Genomic DNA, 20,756 nt, shown 5'->3' with positions numbered 1-20,756 from the left:
ATTTGTGAGGATGGAGTCCAAGTTGAAATTTCCAGTTTTACGTGAATTTGAATATTTTGAGATCCAAGCAAGTAGTTTTTATATTGCATTTGCAGTGCATATTTTCATTCTTTTTAATGCTTTTTAATGCTTGCTGAGCACTTTTTAAGGTGGGTTACAGGGCATGCCGACACGAAAAAGGCATCGTGTGCCCATATACCGGTACTTAGAACCCAGCGGCATTGCTGTGCTGGTAGAGACTCTGTGATTATGTGATCACCAGGTCCTACAGAAGAATTGGCAAATTACAGCACTTGACCATTATCTGGTCAAAATAATAAACAATATGTTGGTCTTACAGTGTCTATGGAGGTCCAAGTATCTCTATGGTCGGAGTACAATCACAAACTGTGTGGTGTGATCCTGCTGTATTATTACTTTCCATCAGTCTTCTACATTTTTTAACTAAAGGGCCTGTCACACTAAGCGATATCGCTAGCAATATCGCTATAACGTCACTGGTTTTTGTGACGTTATAGCGATATTGCTAGCGATATCGCTATGTCTGATACTTGCCTCCGACCGCTCCCCCGCTGGTTATCGCTGATCGCACGAGAACGTCCTGGACTGTTTCTCGTCGTCAGCTTCCTGCTGGGCTTCCTGTGGCGCCGACAAGCGACGCGTGGACGTGGGCGGGAGGACATCAGGATCGCCGCTTCTGACAGGTAAGTAGCGACCCCTGACCCCTGCTATGTCGCTGGTGAGATCTGCCTGTGTGGCAGCTCACTAGCGACCACTTAGCGATGCACCAGCGATCCTGACCGCGTCATATCGCTGGTCGGGATCGCTGGTGCATCACTAAGTGTGACAGTACCTTTACCACAAGCAATTAATCAAAAAGTAGGAGATAAATGGGAGAGATTATAGGATTAACATTGGTTTGCATAAGGGCTCGTGCATACAATGATATTTTCAGTCGGAGTCCAAAATGCCAAAACATTGGATCGCACTATGACTAATGTTATTCAATAGACCGTGCACATGTCTCATTTTTTTTCCTCAGACAGAGCCGGTCTGAGGAAAATATTGCAGTTCACACTCGACCATTCAAGTCAATGAGTCCATGGAAAACATCGGATTGCACTTAAGTGCAGTCCGATTTCCACAGACAGACAGGATGGAGAAGATGGAGACTTTTTTTTCTTCATTTTCTTCTCATCCAAGAGATTTGGATCAAAGTATGATCACACTCTGATCAGAGTGTGATTACCATAATTGACCCAATTTGCTCGGTTGTGCTCATGTAAACATTGTCAAAGAGCGATAGAAGTAAAGCTACAGGACATTTTTAATGAAAAATTATTGCACAATAATCAGTTTTTTTATCCTGCTTGAGTCTTATAAAACTCACGATTGTCATAAGTTTCTGTTCTTGGATATCAGATTTTATTGTTTATTATGGCTATAAATTTAACTTTTTAGGTTCACCTACAGATAACATTTTATTTGTTCTATTTTTCATTCTGAAAATCTAGATTTTCTAGTAAGATTAACCTGGATGGGATTGTTGGTTGAAGTGTTTAGTGTCTGGAAGCGGATATAATAAGCTTTGGTGCTTTTTAATAGATTGCTGGATGTTGATAATACTGACAGGATTAAATGAGCTATTCTTGGGTGTGACATGCTGCTCTCCGGTGCACTGTTCTCAGGATGATCACCTTTCATTGCAGTAATAGTAAGAGCTGTATTGGAGCAAAATACGCTCATATACGGTATTTTACTCACTGTTCATCAATTCGGGATCAGAGAACATAAGTAATGTTAAGAGGGTGTAGGATAACAAGCAGGAATGTGGGATGCAGTGACGGGACGCAGGCAGAGCAAGGGTTAACACGTTAATTTACAGGTGAAATTCCTCCATGAGGGGAGATAAAAGAGATAAACAGTATTAAAGGGCACAGCACAATAATAACAGTACAAATACACAACAATTTGCGTAACAGGTATATCAGGAGGTCCTGGCTCTGCAGCTTCTGCTGTGTACTCAATAGTGCCGATGACGGCGGTCGCTAAGCCTCCTCCTGGAGGTCACTGCAGATGTTGGTCCTTCTTCTGGTGACAGTGGTTGGTCTCCGGCACCTTCCACTGCCCCTTGTCCATATATTATCGTGACTAAATAAAGGCACGGGCCACAGTCCTGTATGGGCCCAACGTGGCCACTCTGTTATTTCCACTAGTAGCGTACGGTTAAGAATGTCAGGGACACTATATACTGACCCAATCAGGACGCAAGTGTCAGTCTGGTATGCGGTCTCTCTTGTTCAGAATGTGTGCGGTACTCACTGTTGCGTAGGGCACAGCACCCTGTTCTCTGGCAGTCACCGGACACACCCTGTACGTTCCGCTCCCTGGTCCCTGCTGTTGGCAGTGGGTGATGGCGGACGAGGCTCTGCATGACTCCGCACTCTCTGGCTCGGCTTTACACGGCTCTGCACTCTGTGGCCCGGCTTCACACGGCTCTGCACTCTCTGGCCCGGCTCTACACGGCTTTGCACTCTGGCTCGACTTCACATGGCTCTGCACTCTCTGGCTCGGCTTCACACGGCTCTGCACTCTCTGGCTCAGCTTCACACGGCTCTGCACTCTCTGCAAAGCGGTCCCTGTCTCTGTCTCTCAAATAAGGTGCAGCACTGCCTGTCACTGCCCCGGTATGCACTGGTGAGGGAGAGGGAAACCGTGCGCACTCCTCACTACTCTCCTGCGTACTGCCCTTCGTTGGCGCCTGACCCTTCCTTTTCGTGCGCTTCCTCTTACTAGCCTTGCCCTCCTGCACATATTTATCCGGGTCTACCCGCCCCCCTGTCACTCCAAGAAGCTCCATCTCTCTCTTGCTTCTTCCCGGAGACAGGAGACGCTGCCTCTCAAGTCTTGGTCCTGGCAAGCAGGTACCCGCAGTACGGTCCACTTCCCCACAAGGGCACATTCATTAAATAAAATGAGTCAGTGGTGTTTATCTCTGCTTATATTCATACTATTTAGTATGTATAATATACAGTATATTGTGGTAAGGCCCCAAATCACTCTGTCAAATAAGAGATAATTTTTTCAAATGGTGCATAGCAGAAGTTTTTTTCTCAGCTTGAATTGGATTCAGGGAAAATTCAAATGAAGCTGCGATTGGATGCGAGAATGCAGGTCAATGAGTGCGAGAAAAAAATTGCTCTGGAAAGTGCTATGCCTCCTCACTACCCAAAAGAAATACAGCAAATTCTGCACTCTCAATCCCAAATACCCCCCTCCCTTCTGCCCCTCACATCGTGCCTAAGTCACATTTAGCACCCACATGTTTGGCATTTCAGTAGCAATGAGATCCCAGCTAATTTACGGGTGCCTGTCTGCAGAAGCATGAATTGGGAATGACGTAGTGGGCATTACAACATAGTGGGCATTACAATGTATGGGCTTCATAATAGCAGATTTGCAGTTTTCACTCTGCAATATTCACTGCTGCTTGTTTCTGGAAAACACTTATTATTATTATTTATTTATATAGCGGCATTAATTCCATGGTGCTGTACATGAGAAGGGGGTTACATACAAAGTTATAAATATCATTAACAGTAAACAAATTTACAATGACAGACTGGTACAGAGGGGAGAGGACCCTGTCCTTGTGGACTTACATTCTATGGCATAGTGGGAAAGAGGCAGAAGGTCGGGGTTGCAGCAGCTCTGGTGGTTTTGAGGCGGCGGCGGCTCGGGCGGTGGTGAGGCAGCAGAATGGTTATTGCGGGCTGTAAGCTTTCCTGAAAAGATGGGTTTTCAGGTTACGTTTGAAGGATTCGAGGATGGTGGATAATCGGACTTGGTGAGGCATGGAATTCCAGAGGATAGGGGATATTTGGGAGTATCTTAGAGGCAGTTGTGTGAGGAACAAATAAGTGTGGAGGAGAGTAGGAGGTCTTGGGAGGATCGAAGACTATGTGAGGGAAGATATTGGGAGATTAGTTCAGAGATATAGGGAGAGGATAGGTTGTGGATGGCTTTGTTGGTCAGTGTTAGTAGTTTGAACTAGATTCATTGGTGAATTGGTAGCCAGTGGAGGGATTTGCAGAGGGGAGAGACAGGCGAGTAGCGAGAAGAGAGGTGGATTAGTCGGGCAGCAGAGTTAAGGACAGACTGGAGTGGTGCAAGAGGGTTAGCAGGGAGGCCACAGAGGAGAGTGTTGCAGTAGTCAAGGCGGGAGATAATGAGGGCATGTACAAGAGTTATAGTAGATTGAGGGCTGAGGAAGGGACGGATTCTGGAAATATTTTTGAGTTGGAGGCGACAGGAGGTGGCAAGAGTTTGGACGTGTGGTTTGAAGGACAGGGCAGAGTCGAGAGTTACTCTGAGGCAGCAGATTTCAGGTGCGGGAGAGAGTGTGATGCCGTTTACCATAATAGATAGATCGGGTACAGAAGATACGTGAGATGGAGGAAAGATAATGTGTTCAGTTTTGTCTACATTGAGTTTTAGGAAGCGAGAGATGAAAAAGGAGGATATGGCTGATAGACACTCCGGGATTCTGGACAGCAGAGAGATGACATCTGGGCCAGAGAGGTAGATCTGAGTGTCGTCCGCATACAGGTGGTACTGGAAGCCATGGGACTTTATGAGCTGTCCTAGACCAAGAGTATAGATAGAAAAATGTAGGGGCCCCAGGACAGAGCCTTGGGGGACTCCCAACATAGAGAGGGCAGGATGAGGAGGTAGTGTGAGAGTGGGAATCACTAATTGTGCGGTCAGAAAGGTATGAGGCAATCCAGGACAGGGCAAGGTTTTTGATGCCAAGGGAAGAAAGAATCATCTGTAGCAGTAGACAGTGGTCGACTGTGTCGAAGGCAGAGGGCAGGTCGAGAAGGAGGAGGATGGAGAACTGTCTGTTAACTTTAAAAAAGGGGGAGACAGAAGCGCACAATAGGGTCTTATCCAATTATATAAACGTTTCAACAGATATGGATCCACTCACCTGGTTCAGTTGTGTGGAACACAACAACCATAAGCACAAATGGGTAGGATCCGATGAACTGCAGCAATCAGCCGGTCACTAGAATTGCATATATAGGAAGGAGAGAAGTCCGGCTTTCAGGATCGTGCTGTTCCAGTCCAAAGTTCACAAGGAGTTAATCCAAGGACCAAGCAGTGATTATAACTTTCTTTTTATTCCAAAAACTCTACGCGTTTCGTGTACACACTGTACACTTCCTCAGGAGCAAAGTTACCAAGTAACTTTGCTCCTGAGGAAGTGTACAGTGTGTACACGAAACGCGTAGAGTTTTTGGAATAAAAAGAAAGTTATAATCACTGCTTGGTCCTTGGATTAACTCCTTGTGAACTTTGGACTGGAACAGCGCGATCCTGAAAGCCGGACTTCTCTCCTTCCTATATATGTTAACTTTGGCTGTGAGTAAGTCATTAGTAATTTTGGTCAGGGCAGTTTCAGTGGAGTGGTGGGAGCAGAAGCCAGATTGAAGGATGTGAAGGAGGGAGTTAGATGAGAGGTGGGAGGAAAGTTGAGCATGGACATGCTGTTCAAGGTGTTTGGAAGCAAACGGGAGCAGTGATATGGGGCGATAGCTGGGCATAGCAGTTGGGTCAAGGTTTGATTTTTTTGAGGATGGGTGTTATGGTGGCATGTTTGTAGCCAAAGGGGAAGGTACCAGAAGATAGGGATAGGTTGAAGAGATATGTTAGTGCTGGAATGATCAAGTTAGTGAGGTTGGGGAGTAGGTGGTAAGGGATTCGGTCAAGAGCACAGGTGGTCAGGTGTGATGTGGAAAGGAGATGAGGTGTGATGTGGAAAGGAGATGAGTAAGCTCACCTTCAGTAATGTTGGAGAGGGAGGTTATTAGGGAAGGGCAGAGGTCTGGTATGTGGAGTGGTTGGGGTGGTGGAACAGTAAAGGTTTGCCTTGTTTGGTCGCCCATGGAATCAAATCATCAGTACACATGTAGATACATTTCCAAAGGTGTATAATCTCCAAAACTGGGTCACTTGAAGGGGTATTTTGCTCTTCTAGCTCTTAGGGGCTCTGCATATGGAGTCTGCAAACTGTCCTAGGAAAATCTCTACTCCAGGAGACAAATAAAGCTCCTGGAGGCAAATAGCGCTCTTTCCATCCCAAGTCTCAGTGTGGCTAAATTTTACTGTACATACACAATTCGGGTATTTCCACATTCAGTAGAAATTGTATGACAAGTTTTGGTGCCGTTTCTATGCATTTCCTCTTGGGAAAATTTAAAATCTAGGCATAATTTTTTTGTGGTAATTTTGTAGTTATTTTTTCTTTACTGCCCAATATTATAACATTCTGTGATATACCCATGGTGTCAATATGATAACTGCATCGTTAGCTGAATTAATTGAGAGGTGTAGTTTGTAAAATTGAGTCAGTTATGGTGGATTCTGCTATTTTGGCACCTCAGGGGCTCTCCCAATGAGTCATGGCACCCACAAACTATTACAGTAATTTCTGCACTAAATTTTGGCACTCCGTCCCTTCTGAGTTTTTCACTGTGCATCAAAAGTAGTTCCCAATTACATATAGGGTATTGGGGTACACATGAGAAATACAGTGCTGTGGAAATTAATTGGGACAAAGCATTTTTTTAAGTAAAATCATAAGTTGGTTACCAGTCAGTGATTCAAACCAGTTTTAACTGCTTTGAACAGGCACTCACACATGTTCAAAGCAGTTAAAACTGGTTTGAATCACTGACTGGTAACCAACTTATGATTTTACTTAAAAAAGTGCTTTGTCCCAATTGATTTCCACAGCACTGTAGCACAACAAACTGAGAGGTTCACTTTTTCCTACTAGCCCTTATAAAAATAAAAAAATGGGGATAAAAAAACATTTTAGCAGCAAAAAATGCAATTGTTCTTTCTTCAACGCCCAATGGTATAAATTTCTGTGAGGCACATGTAGTGTTAACATGCTCACAGCACTCCTAGATTAATTCATCGAGAGATATAGTTTGTAAAATTACATCACTTTTGGGGGATTTCTTCTGTTCTGGTGCCTCAGCAGCTTTACCAATGTGACGTGGCACCCTGAAACCATTCTAGCAAAATCTTAATTCCAATATGGCGCTTCTTACGTTCTGAGATTCGTACTGTGTCTCAAAAGTAGTTTTTGACCATATATGGGGTATGGGTGTACTCAGGAGAAATTGCAGAACAAATTGTATTGTCCATTTTGCCTCGGTTACTGTTGTGAAAATGAAAAATTTAGGGCAAAACCAACATTTTTGTGTGAAAAAATTATTTTTTCATTTTCACAGTTCAACATTATAAACTATTGTGAAGCACATGAGGGTTAAAAGTGCTGACCACACGTGTTGATAAATTCTTTGAGGGGTCTAGTTTCAAAAATGGTAACAATTGTGGGGATTTCCACTGTTAAGGCACATTAGTGGCTCTCCAAACCCAACATGACGTCTGCTAGTAATTACAGCCCATTTTGTGTTCATAAAGTCAACTGATGCTCCTTCCCATCTGAGCCCTGCCTTGAGCTCAAACAGTAGTTTTCCCAAACATATGGGGTCTCGGCATACTTCAGGAGAAATTGCACAGCAAATATTATGGTGCTATTTCTCATGTTACCCTTGTGAAAATAAAAAAATGGGGCTAAAAGAACATTTTTGTTGGAAAAATGTGATTTTTTTTATTTTCACAGCTCAACATTATAAACTTCTATGAAGCACCTGAGGTTCAAGGTGCTCATCACACATCTAGATACATTCCTTCAGGAGTCTAGTTTCCAAAATGAGATCACTTGTGGGGGCTCTCCAAACGCGACATGGTGTCCGCTAATGATTCCAGCAAATTTTGCATTCAAAAAGTCAAATAGCACATCTTCCCTTTCGAGCCCTGCCGTGCGTCAATATAGTAGTTTAGATTTTGCCAACATATTATGTATTGGTGTACTCAGGAGAAATTACACAACAAATTTTATAGTGCATTTTCTCCTGTTACCCTTGTGAAAATGCAAAATTTGGGTCTAAAAAACAATGTTATGGGAAAAATGTGATTTTGTTTTATTTTCACTGCTCTATGTTTTAAACTTTTTTAAGCACTTGGGAGAGCAAGGTGCTCACCACACATCTTGATACTTTCCTTTATGTGTCTAGTTTCCAATATAGGGGTCACTTCCTGGGGGTTCCACTGTTTAAGTCCATCAGGGGCTCTCTAAACGCGACATTGCATCCACTCTCAATTAAAGCTATTTTTCGGCTCAAAAAGTCAAATCGTGATCCCTCCTTTCCAAGCCCTGCCTTGGACCCAAACTTTGGTGTCTATTTTCTCCTGATAGCCTTGTGAAAATAAAAAAATTGCAGCTACAATAACATTTTTGTGAAAAAAATTAAAATGTTCATTTTTTCCTTCTACATTGCATGAATTCACATGAAACACCTGAAGGGTTACTAAAGTTTATTGAATGTGGCTTTGAGGACTTTGAGGGGTGCAGTTTTTAGAATGGTGTCACTTTTGATTATTTTCTGTCATATAGGCCCTCCAAAGTCACTTGAAATGTGATGAGGTCCTTAAGAAAATGCTTTTGTAAATTTTGCTGGAAAAATAAGTTGCTGGTCAAATTTCAACCCTTTTAACTTCCTAACAAAAAAAATATGTTTAAAAAATGATGCAGATGTAAAGTAGACATGTGGTAAATGTTATTTAGTAACTATTTTGTGTGACATAACTCTCTGGTTTAAGGGCATAATAATTAAATGTTTGAAAATTGTGAAACTCAAAATTTTGCCAAATTTACAATATTTTCACAAATAAATGCAAGTCTTATCGATCAAATTTTACCATCGTGAAGTACAATATGTCATGAGAAAACATTCTCAGAATCAATGGGATCTGTTGAAGTGATCCAGAGTTATTACCACATAAGTGACACTGGACAGAATTGTAAAATTTGGCCTGGTCATGAAGGTGAAATCAGGCTTAGTGGTGAAGGAGATAATACAAACTCCTGATCTGGTATCAGAAATGTTTTTTCTTTTAATTAATTTGTAGTACTTGTTTCTTAACACAATGAAAACTTTCAAAATGAATGCATTTGACTGTAATTTTTCCTATTAATTTCCTACCATCAGACATATTGTATGTATCTCCACTGTAAATACATCAACACATCGAGACTTAGGCTGGGGTCACACTAGCGTATAACACAGTTACGTGCTATCCAATGTTTTGTTCAATAGCCCTCGGCCCAATGTTATACTATGGGGCATTGCAGATCAGCGATCATTTTCTCATGCAGATTCGGCAATGGAGGAGATGGAAACATTGCTTCCTCCATCTCCTCTGCAAAAGGAGTGCGATTCTCTCATATGAGAGGATTGGAGCATAGTAGCATGATAGTCGTCTACCGCTCGCAGAAGTGTGGGAGCCAAGTGTCATTAGCATATCGCAGTGATAGGATTCGAGGAATGATATGCCTTAGCCTAGTGTCCTTTTAAGATCCTATTATATCATTTAGTCCCAATTTGATGGTATACAAGTTTGTTTGAACTGTTATTTGTATTTTCTTGTAAATGATCAGTGTTAGGGCTCATACTCACTTGTGAGAGACTCGCACGATGCTCGTGTGAGTCTCTCGCATAAAAACCTGGCACTGCCACCGGCACTAGAGCGCGCAGCTACATGTATTTCTATGTAACTGCATGCTCCGGTCTGAGTGCCGGCGGCAGTGCCAGGCTTTCATGCAAGAGACTCGCACGAGAATCGTGCGAGTCTCTCCCAATTGAGTATGAACCCTTAAAGGAGCACCTCGGCAATTTTTTTATTACCTCCTTTTTTATCAGTGAGTAATTTTGTCTAGTGTGTGCATTAAAATACTAACCCATCACTTTCTTCTGTCATTTCCAGCGCTGCTTTGGTACTCTCCCGCATCATATGACTTCAGCACATTCTTGCCAGCTCACACTGAAGCTCAATACTGTAGTTACTTTGCAAGGCCATATTCACACAGTATTTGGTTAGTATTTTGCATCAATATTGGTAAGCCAAAACCGGGAGTGGGTGATAAATACAGAAGTGGTAACGTGTTTCTATTTTACTTCTCTCCTTTGATTGTTCCACTCCTGGTTTCGACTTACAAATATTGATGCAATAAATGCAATAATGGCCGACCAATGCATCTTATTTATGCTAAAATGGTATTAATAAAAGTGGCAGCTCGGGGCACAAAAAAATAAGCTATCACCCAGCCCCAGATTATGAAAAATGGAGACTCTATAGGTCTCAGAAACTGACAACATAAATATTTTTTTTCTTACAAATTTCGGAACCTATACATGTTTGATATCTGCAAACTCATACTGACCTGGGGAATCATATTGCCAAGTCAGTTTTAGCATTTAGTGAACATGATAAATAAAACCCCCCCAAAAAACAATAGTAAAACTGAACTTTTTTGCAATTTCACCGCACTTGGAGTTGTTTTTCCCATTTTCCAGTATGCTATATGGTCAAATCAATGATGTAATTCAAAGTACAATTTGTCTCACAAAAAGCAAGCCCTCATATGGCTATATTGATGGAAAGATAAAAAAAGTTATTGCTCTAGGAAGAAATGGAGAAAAAAATGAAAGTGCAAAAAAGTAAAATCGAAAGGTTGTAAAGAGGTAAATGTAAGTCTATGACAGCCTTTTTCTGAGTCTTATAGACTTACATTGGGAAAGCGACCTCTGGTCCACACACAAGATGTTGTATGAGCCCGCAGGTCACCACTGCAGTAATATGATGCAGGAGAGGAACTGGACCAGCGCTGGAAACAGCAGAAGTCAGCAACCAATAAGTAATTTCCAAATAACTTTATTGAACATTTTTTAAATTATAAGACAAAGGGGAGGAGAGGGTAAGGGGTTTGGAAAGGTTTAAGTTGCTTTATTAAAGACATACAAAGGGCAAAACAAAAGGAGAGGGTAGGGGAGGGTAAATATAACAGTAATGTTACATTTTAAAGAAATAAGTATCGTGTCTCTTCGATATGTTTGGGGATTAAATAAACCCCTATAAGGAATAACCAATAAGTATTTTAAAGCACTCATTACACACGTATTACAAATTGGTAAAAGTCTGGGCCATAAAAAAGTCTCCCGTGTGCTCCTTTAAGGCTGGAGTCACACTGCCGTATTTCTCGTGAGATAATCGCATTGCACTGCACTGGCTGGCCGGCACCTCTCCTGGCCGGAACATGGCAGTGTGACAAGCTCAGGTCAGGAGAGCCGACAGCCAGCACGAGTTTTACGTTGCGATTCTCGCATGAGAAATGTGGCAGTGTGTCTCTGCCCTTAATGTTGTATGGGCATGAAAAACAACATGTACACAGTATGTATGCTCTTGGGCCTTATGGGTGTATTTGATGTACTGTATATTCTGGAAGCTTCACTGGTATACATGGCAAACATAGAGCTCAAACACAATCTGTCTCAGCCAGACTTGGTTCCAACCTTGTGTTTTTCCCAAACCAATTCTCTTCTGGAAAAAGAAGCATTTACAAGGAGCAAAGTCACTAATTAAAGATGAGGCAAGATGTGTGACTGTCCTATAAAATGTAATTGAAAATCAAAGGGAATCTGCGGAATTACTGCTGAGCATGCAATTATCAATGTTAATGGCTCAGTGAAAATCAATTATAGATAAATACAATGTATATTCATAAAACTGGACTGAATTATCACCCTCTCTCCTTCACTGTAGTCAAGAACCTTTCCTTTCAGGCTTTTTAGATAAAACATTTTTTTCCTTGTTATTTAAGTAGATTTTGTGCTTCTTTGTTTTTCCATTCTTAAATTTGAGGTTTAAAAAATCATTGCAGCAATAATGCATGGAATTGATTATTGTAACATTATAATATACAGTAATTTACAAACACAATAACCTAGACAGTCATTTTCCACATGCTATTACTCCAGGGTAGTTTCAGGCGTCTGCTGAGTATCCCTCACTACCACCACCCCTCTGAGAACTCCTTCTGCCAGGGTAGAAAGAAATAGTAAATGGGCGTGGATTGGGGTATGGTAAGGGGCATGGCAAAAATGTGTTCATCCTTCTGTTCTTCAAAAGTTGGGAGGTATGGTTAATCCATTCTGCAGCCAGCAATATATACAGCACTACAAAGCAACACAGAGGCAATAGAAGGCAAACAATGCAAAATGTTCAATAAAATCACATTTCAAAACAGCTAACCTAGAAAAACTCAAAAAAAAGTCATGAAAAATAGCCTCACCAAAACCATGACAAATGCACTAGCAGGATGCAGCAGGCCCCCATTGATAAAGGCTGGAGCAGCACAGGTGCCCTCTACTGAAGAGAACAACCACCCACTCACCTACATAATGGAGGGGTTGGCTGCTTAGTAGAAAAAATGCACACAGATAGGGCTTGCATAGGACGCTAGTCACACAAGTAAGTGTGATGCAAAGTGTCTGGATAACAGCCTATTGATTACACCCATAGTATTAGCAGGCAGGCTGTCCAGCACTGTATATGCACCACACAGAAAACCAAGCCAACATAAAGCGGCCTAGCTGCATCCTGCAAAAAATGATAAAAAGTGCAATAAAAAGATGCAAAATAATGCATATGATAAATACATTAAATGAGGTACTGGTTACTATTTTGGCCATATTGTCACCCAGCGTGACAATAACATAAAAATAAAAAATGACCTGGCGACATGTCCTCTTTAAATATTTTTCAAAAATCTATACAGGTTTACTGTCACTGTAATTATACTGATCTCGAAAATGACATGTAATTTTTTTTATACACAATAGCATAAAAAAAAGTGCATTTTTTTTCTTTCATTATTTCACTAGACTTTTCTTTCCAGTACATTTTCCCATACAATTCGTCCTGAAAAAACAGGCCTTTATATAGCTATGTCGATGGAAAAATAAAAAAGTAATTGCTCTTGGAACAAGGGAAGGTAAAAACGAAAGGGCAAAAATGAAAATTGTCCTTGGTGGGAGGGTGCAAAGTTAAATTAAAAAATTGCCAACAAAGGCATCAATATCCGTGAATGCACAGTTTATGCTAAAAATTAGAGTAAAACTTACATATTCTGAGGAAGAGCAAGGTGAAAACCATGATCCTCATCTAATTTTTCCAGAAGGCCAATGGTTACTTAAAGAAACATTTAAAGAAGCACTCCCATCTATATATATCTTTAATTAAATGTGCATATGTGCATGTAGTATAGTGTCAGTGTATTAATATACTCACCTACCATTGCCTTCTCCAGGATCGAGATATGTTTTGCTCTTCTTCTCAGTGACATTTTCGATCAGCAGACTTTCCAGTTCACACTGCGCTTTGCAAGACTCTGAAGTGACTTTTACAATGTAAGCCTATGAAGATTTAAAACGAGGCTCCATAGACTTAAATTGTAAAAGAAACTTCAGGCTCACAAATAAAGCTTAGAGCATGGGTGAGCCTACTTTTAGGAATTGAGGTGATGTCCCTGAGAATAGGAGCAGAACGTCATTGATCACCGGAGAACAATATGGTAGGTGAGTATTTTAACACACTCACACTAACTACACTACATGCCCATAAACAGATTTAATAAACAAAAATATTCTTTAGCCTCTTAATGGCCTATGACATATATATATATATATATATATATATATATATATACACATATGACGTCCTGATTATGGAATTACAGCTGACTCCTTTGGATTTTATTTTTTAAAGGTAATAAATGGGTAAAAGAGGGTCGGGGAGTGCTTTTTACAATTAAAGGACTTTTCTGTGTGTGTGTGTTCATTTTTTTGAATACTTGGTTAGTATTGGGGGGCATCTCTCAATTAGTGACCCCTGGGCTTGATGTCAACGGACATTACACAGCTGACATCAGCCTCAAAACTATTACCCCAATTGCCAACACACCAGGGCAATCAGAAAGAGCCAAGGCTAAAGCCCCCATCTCACATAGCGAGATCGCTAGCGAGATCGCTGAAGCGTCACCGATTTTGTGACGCAACAGCGACCTTGCCAGTGATCTCGTTACATGTGACACACAACGGCGACCGGCCCCCCAGCTGGATATCTCTGATCATGCTCGAATGTCCTGGGCCATTTTTTAATCGTCGGTGTCCCGCTGGCCAGCGTGCTTCGCTGTGTTTGACCCAACGAGCGACCTCGTTGGAGACGCAGAACTCAGGGATGCAGGCTGGAATCGTTCAGCAAAGCTGCTGTGTAACAATGTACCAACGACCGCTGAGGATCGCTGGATGGTTGCTGCGTCGTTGAAGAGATCTGCCTGTTTGGCAGCTTACTAGTGACCATTTAGTGACGCACCAGCGATCCTTACCAGGTTGTATCATTGTCGGGATTGCTGGTGTGTCGCTAAGTGAACCGGGACCCTTAGTGTCAGATTTGGCGCATGTGATGTATAAGCCATTTCTGGGATGACTGGGGGCTACTATTGTGACAAGTAAGCTGTTTGCTTAGCCTTTGCTTGTTATTAAAATTAGGGGAACCCCACATCATTTTTTGGGGAGTCCCCTTTTTTAATAGCCAGTAAAAGCTCCACAGACAGTTGTGAGCTGTTATTACTAGGCTGGGAAGCATTATGGATATTGGCCCCTTCCAAGAATAACAATACCATCACCCAACTGTCTGCTTTCCCGCAACTGGTTATTAAAGATAAGGAGGACCCCACACCTTTTTTTTTTCATTTCTTTATTTATTAGTTAAATTCATGTACAGTAAGCTACACACACAGTGCACTAATAATATATCTCACCGACATCTTTCTATCAATTCTGATGGGTCACGCTGTGAATTTACGGTAACTCACTGATGAAATGTCGGATCTCCCTTGAGATGAGTGAGTAGAAATCAGACGGCATGCATGTAGTCCATGCAATTTTTTTTTCTCGCACCCATTGACTTGCAGATGAACACTGCCTCATTGAATAGCATTGTTGCTTAGGCAAAGCAATTCTTTCTCACATTGACTCTTTAGACTATATTTTATCTGAAACCCTGAGACATACCTGGCTGCATGAATTAAATTACAGGTTCTGCTTAAGCCCATAATGGCCTGGTATTTAATTCACTATACTACTGTTATGCTAATTTGCTTCTCACAAAACTAAATATTTCGATTTGATCATTTCATCTTGCTCTGATCAGTGAGACAGAAGATTTGTGTAACTGATTTGCAGTAACAGCTAATAATAAAAATGTATTTCCATTGCTGCATTTCTATATATTCTTGTATTTAGATTTCACTCTTTTATATGTTAAAAATGTTCTTTATTTTCTGTTTTTAAGCTGAAATATCCCAAATGCCTAATGAGGTTATTTTCCATTTGACTTGTAGGTGCAGCATTTTCATATTGGACCAAAGTGAATGACGGTTTATTTAACAAAAGGTTCCTCTGAGTGTTCTGTACCTGGGGACCTTTCGGCTTTACAGAAAAAGAAGTGGTGTCATTTCCATTAAAACGATGCTTCCAAGATTCTGTGCTCAGGAACAGAAAACAGAAAGAATGAGAGAGCGCTATGTCAGCTGATCGGCTTTCAAACCACCTTCATACTCTCAATTTTCTTAAAATGATCTGTCCATCAATGGCATCTCTAGGGTCCTTCTTTGGAACCTTTATTGGCTAGGAGTAGACTGAGCAGAAATGGAATACACAGCACAGTCACTTGTAAAGAAATCTGTTCTTATTTTTACAGCACACTGCTTTTTAATGCGAAGAAATGTTTTCTCCATCAGATAATTTTAAAATTGAAGTATATTTTCTTAAACAGCCCGCTTCTTCCTAACTGTTCCGGCTGTGGCTGTTATAGAAGATGTTGTGAATGGAATGTGGCAGATATGGAAGCTGAATATTGTGATTAATTAAACTCGTGAAAAGGCTTTTAAAATAAACTCAGATAATGTACAAGATATGGCCAAGATAATTGCAAAATTTCAGAGGTATTTTCGACGGAAGCCTATTCGCTTTTTCACATTTATTATCTTATATTTAACCGCTGGAAGTGTTGTATTTTTGCACGCAAGTTTTGAAGGGGAACATATTGTGTCGGAAAGTGACAAGACCTTGGTTGATGGCATCAGTGATCGAGGAGACAACCCAGAACCTGGAACAGCCCAATTAGGTAGGGTTTTTAAGGAAGCACCAGAGTCACCAAGCACACCACGGAGATATGGACCATGGTTCAAAACATCAGGCAAAGAGTCTCTGGACAGGACTAAGCAAGGAGACTTTGGAGGTGCATGGAATAGAGCTCTTAAAGGGAGAACTATGCGAGAACAAGAGGAAGGGAGAGGTAAGGAAATAATTTTGATCTGCGTAACAAATGTTCTATGTCTTGTCCAAAAGTTATATTGTTTGTGCTGCACTGTTTGGAAAGGATATTTCCACCTCCAGGATCCTATCCCAATATGTAGTAGGTGTAGCAATAATAATAATATTAGCAAATACCTCCAATTAGAAATGTAGCATAGTTCTTTTGATTTGCTATGTCACTTACCACATGTGCAGGGCATTGCAGTACATTAGGTATCTAGTTACGACCACTCTTACAGCATCAGGTAGTCAGCTGTTAGTGGCCTTAGCCATGGATACCTAAACTACTGCAAAACCCTGTAAATGGGGTAAGCAACACAGCTAATCAGAAGAAGTATACAAAATTTCTAATTGGAGATATTTGATGATATTATTATTATTCCACTTACTACATGATTTTGGAAATTGGAATAACCCTTTAAATCAATCCCAAAGAAACTGACATTACAATGACTAATACATTTAGAATCTTAACGCTTTAATGACTTGTAATGCACATTTTCGTCACAGGCTGCTCTGGATTTCTTGGAGCAGGCTCAGGAGCTGAGCCCACTTCATCTAGCAAGTGTTAGCGGTGTTTCATATCCGGCATCTGCCGGTAACAGCAGAGGCCAGAGCTAATTACAATCATTAAATACTGATGTTAATCACTGACATCAGTATTTATATGACTTTCTTGCTGGTTTGCATGTGCCCTAGCTCCCATTTACCCTCTCTGGATCTTGGGGAACTGATGGGTAAAGAAGGCAGCCAGGGTCCCACTTAAGTCTCCTTCAGCTATCATGTTAGTCACCCTGTGAAGCTCGACCAGAGGCTGGGCTTCATAGGAGAACCACAATTACACTATGTACTGCAATGCAATTTTATTTCAGCATATAAAAGATCAAATTATCACAGGTTCAGAATTATAATGTAAAAAAAAAGTCTTAAAAATTTTGCAAAATATTTTTTCTTTTATAAAAGTTTAAATTACCACCCCTTTCCCCTATTTAAAAATAGAAAAATTAAATTAATGAAAAAAACATATTTGGCATCAGTGTGTCCAGAAAAAAAAGAATCTGTTGAAATATAAAATTATTAAAATCATATCTTTAGCCTCCCAAAAAATAAAAAGAATTGCAATTTTTCAGTATCTGTACTTCTCTAAAAAAATACAATATTAACCAATCTAAATGTCATATGTGCTCTAAAATGGTACCAATAGAAAATAAAGCTAAAATCTCAAAAACAGGACCTCCCAGAACAAATGGACAGAAAAATAAACAAGAAAATGGCAACATAAACATATTTTTTACATTGTTCTAAAAAAATTTTTAACCACTATAATATTAAAATAAAAAATGAAACTTATAAGTTTTGTTTTGCAGTAATCATACTGACCTAGAAAATCATATTATCAGGTCATTTTTAATGCATAATGAACATAAAATCAATAATCTATGGCAGAATTGTGTTTTTTTTTCACCATTTTACCTCACTTGGAATTTTTATTCCCATTTTTGGGTAGATTATATGGTAAATTGAATGGTGTTGTTCTAAACAACTGCTCATTGTGCAACATGCCTTTAGTGATAAACGAGTGTGCTGGTTACTCGAGTTTTCCGAACATGCTCAGGTGTTCACCGAGTATCTTGGCCGTGCTCTTAAAGTATGTCTGAGTCCCCACAGCTGCATGATTTGTGGCTGCTAGACAGCCTGAATACGTACATGTGGATATTGCTAGGTAGCCTGAATACATGCAGGGATTGCCGGTTTGTTAGGTAATACCAACATGTATTCAGGCTGTCTAGCAGCCGCAAATCACGCAGCTACGGGGACTCAGACATACTTTACAAGCACACCCAAGATACTCGGAGAACACCCGAGCATGCTCGGAAAACTCGAGTAGCCAACACACTCGCTCATCACTACAAGCCTCCATACCACTATGTTGACAGAAAAATGAAAATGTTTTTTAAAATAGGTTTTATCCACTGGCCAACCCCTTTAAAGTTCTCCAAAGCTCATCACAGTTACAATACTCATTCTATATTTTTATGGCACTGCATTACTTATAAAAATTCTTTAAAGGCCTCCTTCACACACCTGTGTTGCACAGACACGTTCTTCCAGTTTTTCACTTACGTGTTTAAACATGGATGTGTGAATGAAGCCTTATACAAACTGTGTATCTAAACATTTTCCTACAGTATATACAGCTTTAAATTCATAGTAATGCCACAACTCCAAAAATTATTTCTTTTTTGTAAGTGCAGAATTGCTGGCGCATGAAACAGTGTGTATCGTACACAAGCAATTTCAAGCAAAATTTCAAAGCATTTTCAGAGAAAAAAAACCTGAATCTACTCAAAGAAAAAACAATATATGCTTTGTATTTCTTCTGAGGACCTTAGAGTGAAACATGAATTATTACAACTGGAAGACGAAAACAAACAGAGCAGCTCACCTGAGATTGCATTGTTCTTGTGTAGCATATGTTTGACCACCGCAATGATTTCATTACCAAGGTTTTCGCTCTTTATAGATTGAAACTTAGCAAAGCACTTGATGTTTTTATCTAATGCAAATATTGTTTTTTTGGAGGTGGAATGAGTGTGTGAACTCTATGACATTTAACTATTTGAATTTGAGCTTGTTCTTATCATTTATAAATGCAGGACATACAAGAAATAATTAATAATAATGCAGTTTATATCGGCAATGAATAATAATTCATAGCAATTCCCAGAATTTTGACTTGGGAAAGAGGATCTAGGAGTCTTGAGGATTTTTACTGTAAGAGCAGTGAGACTATGGAACTCTCTGCCGTATGATGTTGTAATGAGTGATTCCCTACTAAAATTTAAGAAGGGCCTGGATGCCTTTCTTGAAAAGTATAATATTACAGGGTATACTGTATACACTAGTTTCCTTAATATTGCGTTGATCCAGGGAGCTAGTCTGATTGCCGTATGTGGAGTCGGGAAGGAATTTTTTTCCCCAATGTGAAGCTCACTGTTTGCCACATGGGTTTTTTTGCCTTCCTCTGGATCAACATGTTAGGGCAAGTTAGGATAGGATATGGGTTGAACTAGATGGACTTAAAGTATTCCTTCTACCTTAATAACTATGTTACTATGATTTGTGATGCACACAATGTAATGTATTAGGCTATGTTCACATGTCCAGTAGTGATCCGATAGAAAGGATCCAGCAGAAATCCATTGGCAAAAAAGTTGCGCAGGCACAACTTTTTTGTCCATTTTTAAAAAACTGATTTCAGCTGCATCCAGTTTTTTTATAATAATGAAGTCTAGTCATCCATTTTCTTCCATTTGAAATTGATCCAGTAAGCAAAAAACAGATCCTTTTGTTCATAGTATTCAATGTTAAAATAAACGGATCCAGCTGAAATCAGTTTTGTAAAGACTGACAAAACTGTTGTGTCTGCACAACTTTTTTGCCAACAGATTTCTGCTGGACCCGTTCTAACGAATGATTATTGGCCATGTGAACAAATCCTTAGACTTCTTAGGTGTGTGTATATTTGAGCAAATGGTTCTCATGCCTTGCGTTATTTGCACTCCAAGCCAGCATGTTATGATTGAGGGCATGCTTCCATGGTGTTTTCACATGTAACTGTCCTGGGGAATTTAGTAGAGAGATATACAGTAAGAGTCATAGGCAATGCACCCAACATACTATTTTTGTCTTGCATATCGCTTATTTATGCCCTGCCCAACTTATGACATTTTTCTCACTATGAAAATAAAATGAACATATACCACACTTCAGACCCACTAAACAACCACACAAGGAGGCATGAGTCACTTATTACACTGCATATAATAAAGTACACCACTGTCTACATTACATTACATTGAGGACACTGTAATAAAATACTACACATACTAAGGCCACAGCCAGATGTTCTTTTCTCTGCACATGTTCTGTGACTTTCATTTGTAAAACACGTATCCCCTATTGTCTATGGGGCTGTTCATATGTCTGCCTTTTTTGCGTTGGTATGTCTGCAAAAAAGTCACAGAGACATGTCCAATTTTTATGGGCGTCACACATGAAAATTATCCATAGAATTTTATAGATTCATGAAAATCATGGGCTGCACATGGATAAGATCAGTATTCTCTCTGTGTGCTGTTCATGATTAATATCATGAAGGAGAAGCTTTGCAATTTGTTCATTTATTATCCAAACTGGAAAATTACTTATGAAACACTGACACACTTGACCACACACTAATGAAATTCCTATCCGAAACACTGATGACACATGTACTATTTTTTTTTGGCACACGAAAGATGAAAGATAACGGTTTTCTGAATGAGGCCTAATAGAGGACATTATACACTACATAATAAAGGAGGACACTGTATGGAGAATTGTATCTAGAAGTTCAGC

General features: G+C 40.2%; 2 protein-coding genes across 3 annotated transcripts in view; one reads left to right on the top strand and one right to left on the bottom strand.

The window, feature by feature from the left end:
• LOC141080637 (uncharacterized) overlaps positions 1-14,803 on the bottom strand; it is a 29,480-nt gene extending 14,677 nt beyond the window's left edge. The window contains exons 1-2 of the mRNA XM_073566008.1: positions 14,798-14,803; positions 13,271-13,391 (exon numbers count right to left, since the gene is read on the bottom strand). Coding sequence (XP_073422109.1) covers positions 13,271-13,391; positions 14,798-14,803 — 127 coding nt within the window. The remainder of the gene's footprint in view (positions 1-13,270; positions 13,392-14,797) is intronic.
• The window catches only part of WSCD2 (WSC domain containing 2), a 606,696-nt gene that overhangs the window by 238,862 nt on the left and 347,078 nt on the right, over positions 1-20,756 (top strand). For both annotated transcript variants that reach the window (XM_073562054.1, XM_073562051.1), the window contains one exon: positions 15,380-16,335. In XM_073562054.1, the coding sequence (XP_073418155.1) occupies positions 15,954-16,335 (382 nt within the window). In that variant the 5' untranslated portion in view covers positions 15,380-15,953. The remainder of the gene's footprint in view (positions 1-15,379; positions 16,336-20,756) is intronic.

Source organism: Dendrobates tinctorius, unplaced genomic scaffold, assembly GCF_039654945.1.
Source record: "Dendrobates tinctorius isolate UK_male_01 unplaced genomic scaffold, ASM3965494v1 ptg000003l, whole genome shotgun sequence".
Classification (NCBI taxonomy): domain Eukaryota; kingdom Metazoa; phylum Chordata; class Amphibia; order Anura; family Dendrobatidae; genus Dendrobates; species Dendrobates tinctorius.
This window is presented reverse-complemented; position numbering and strand designations above follow the sequence as displayed.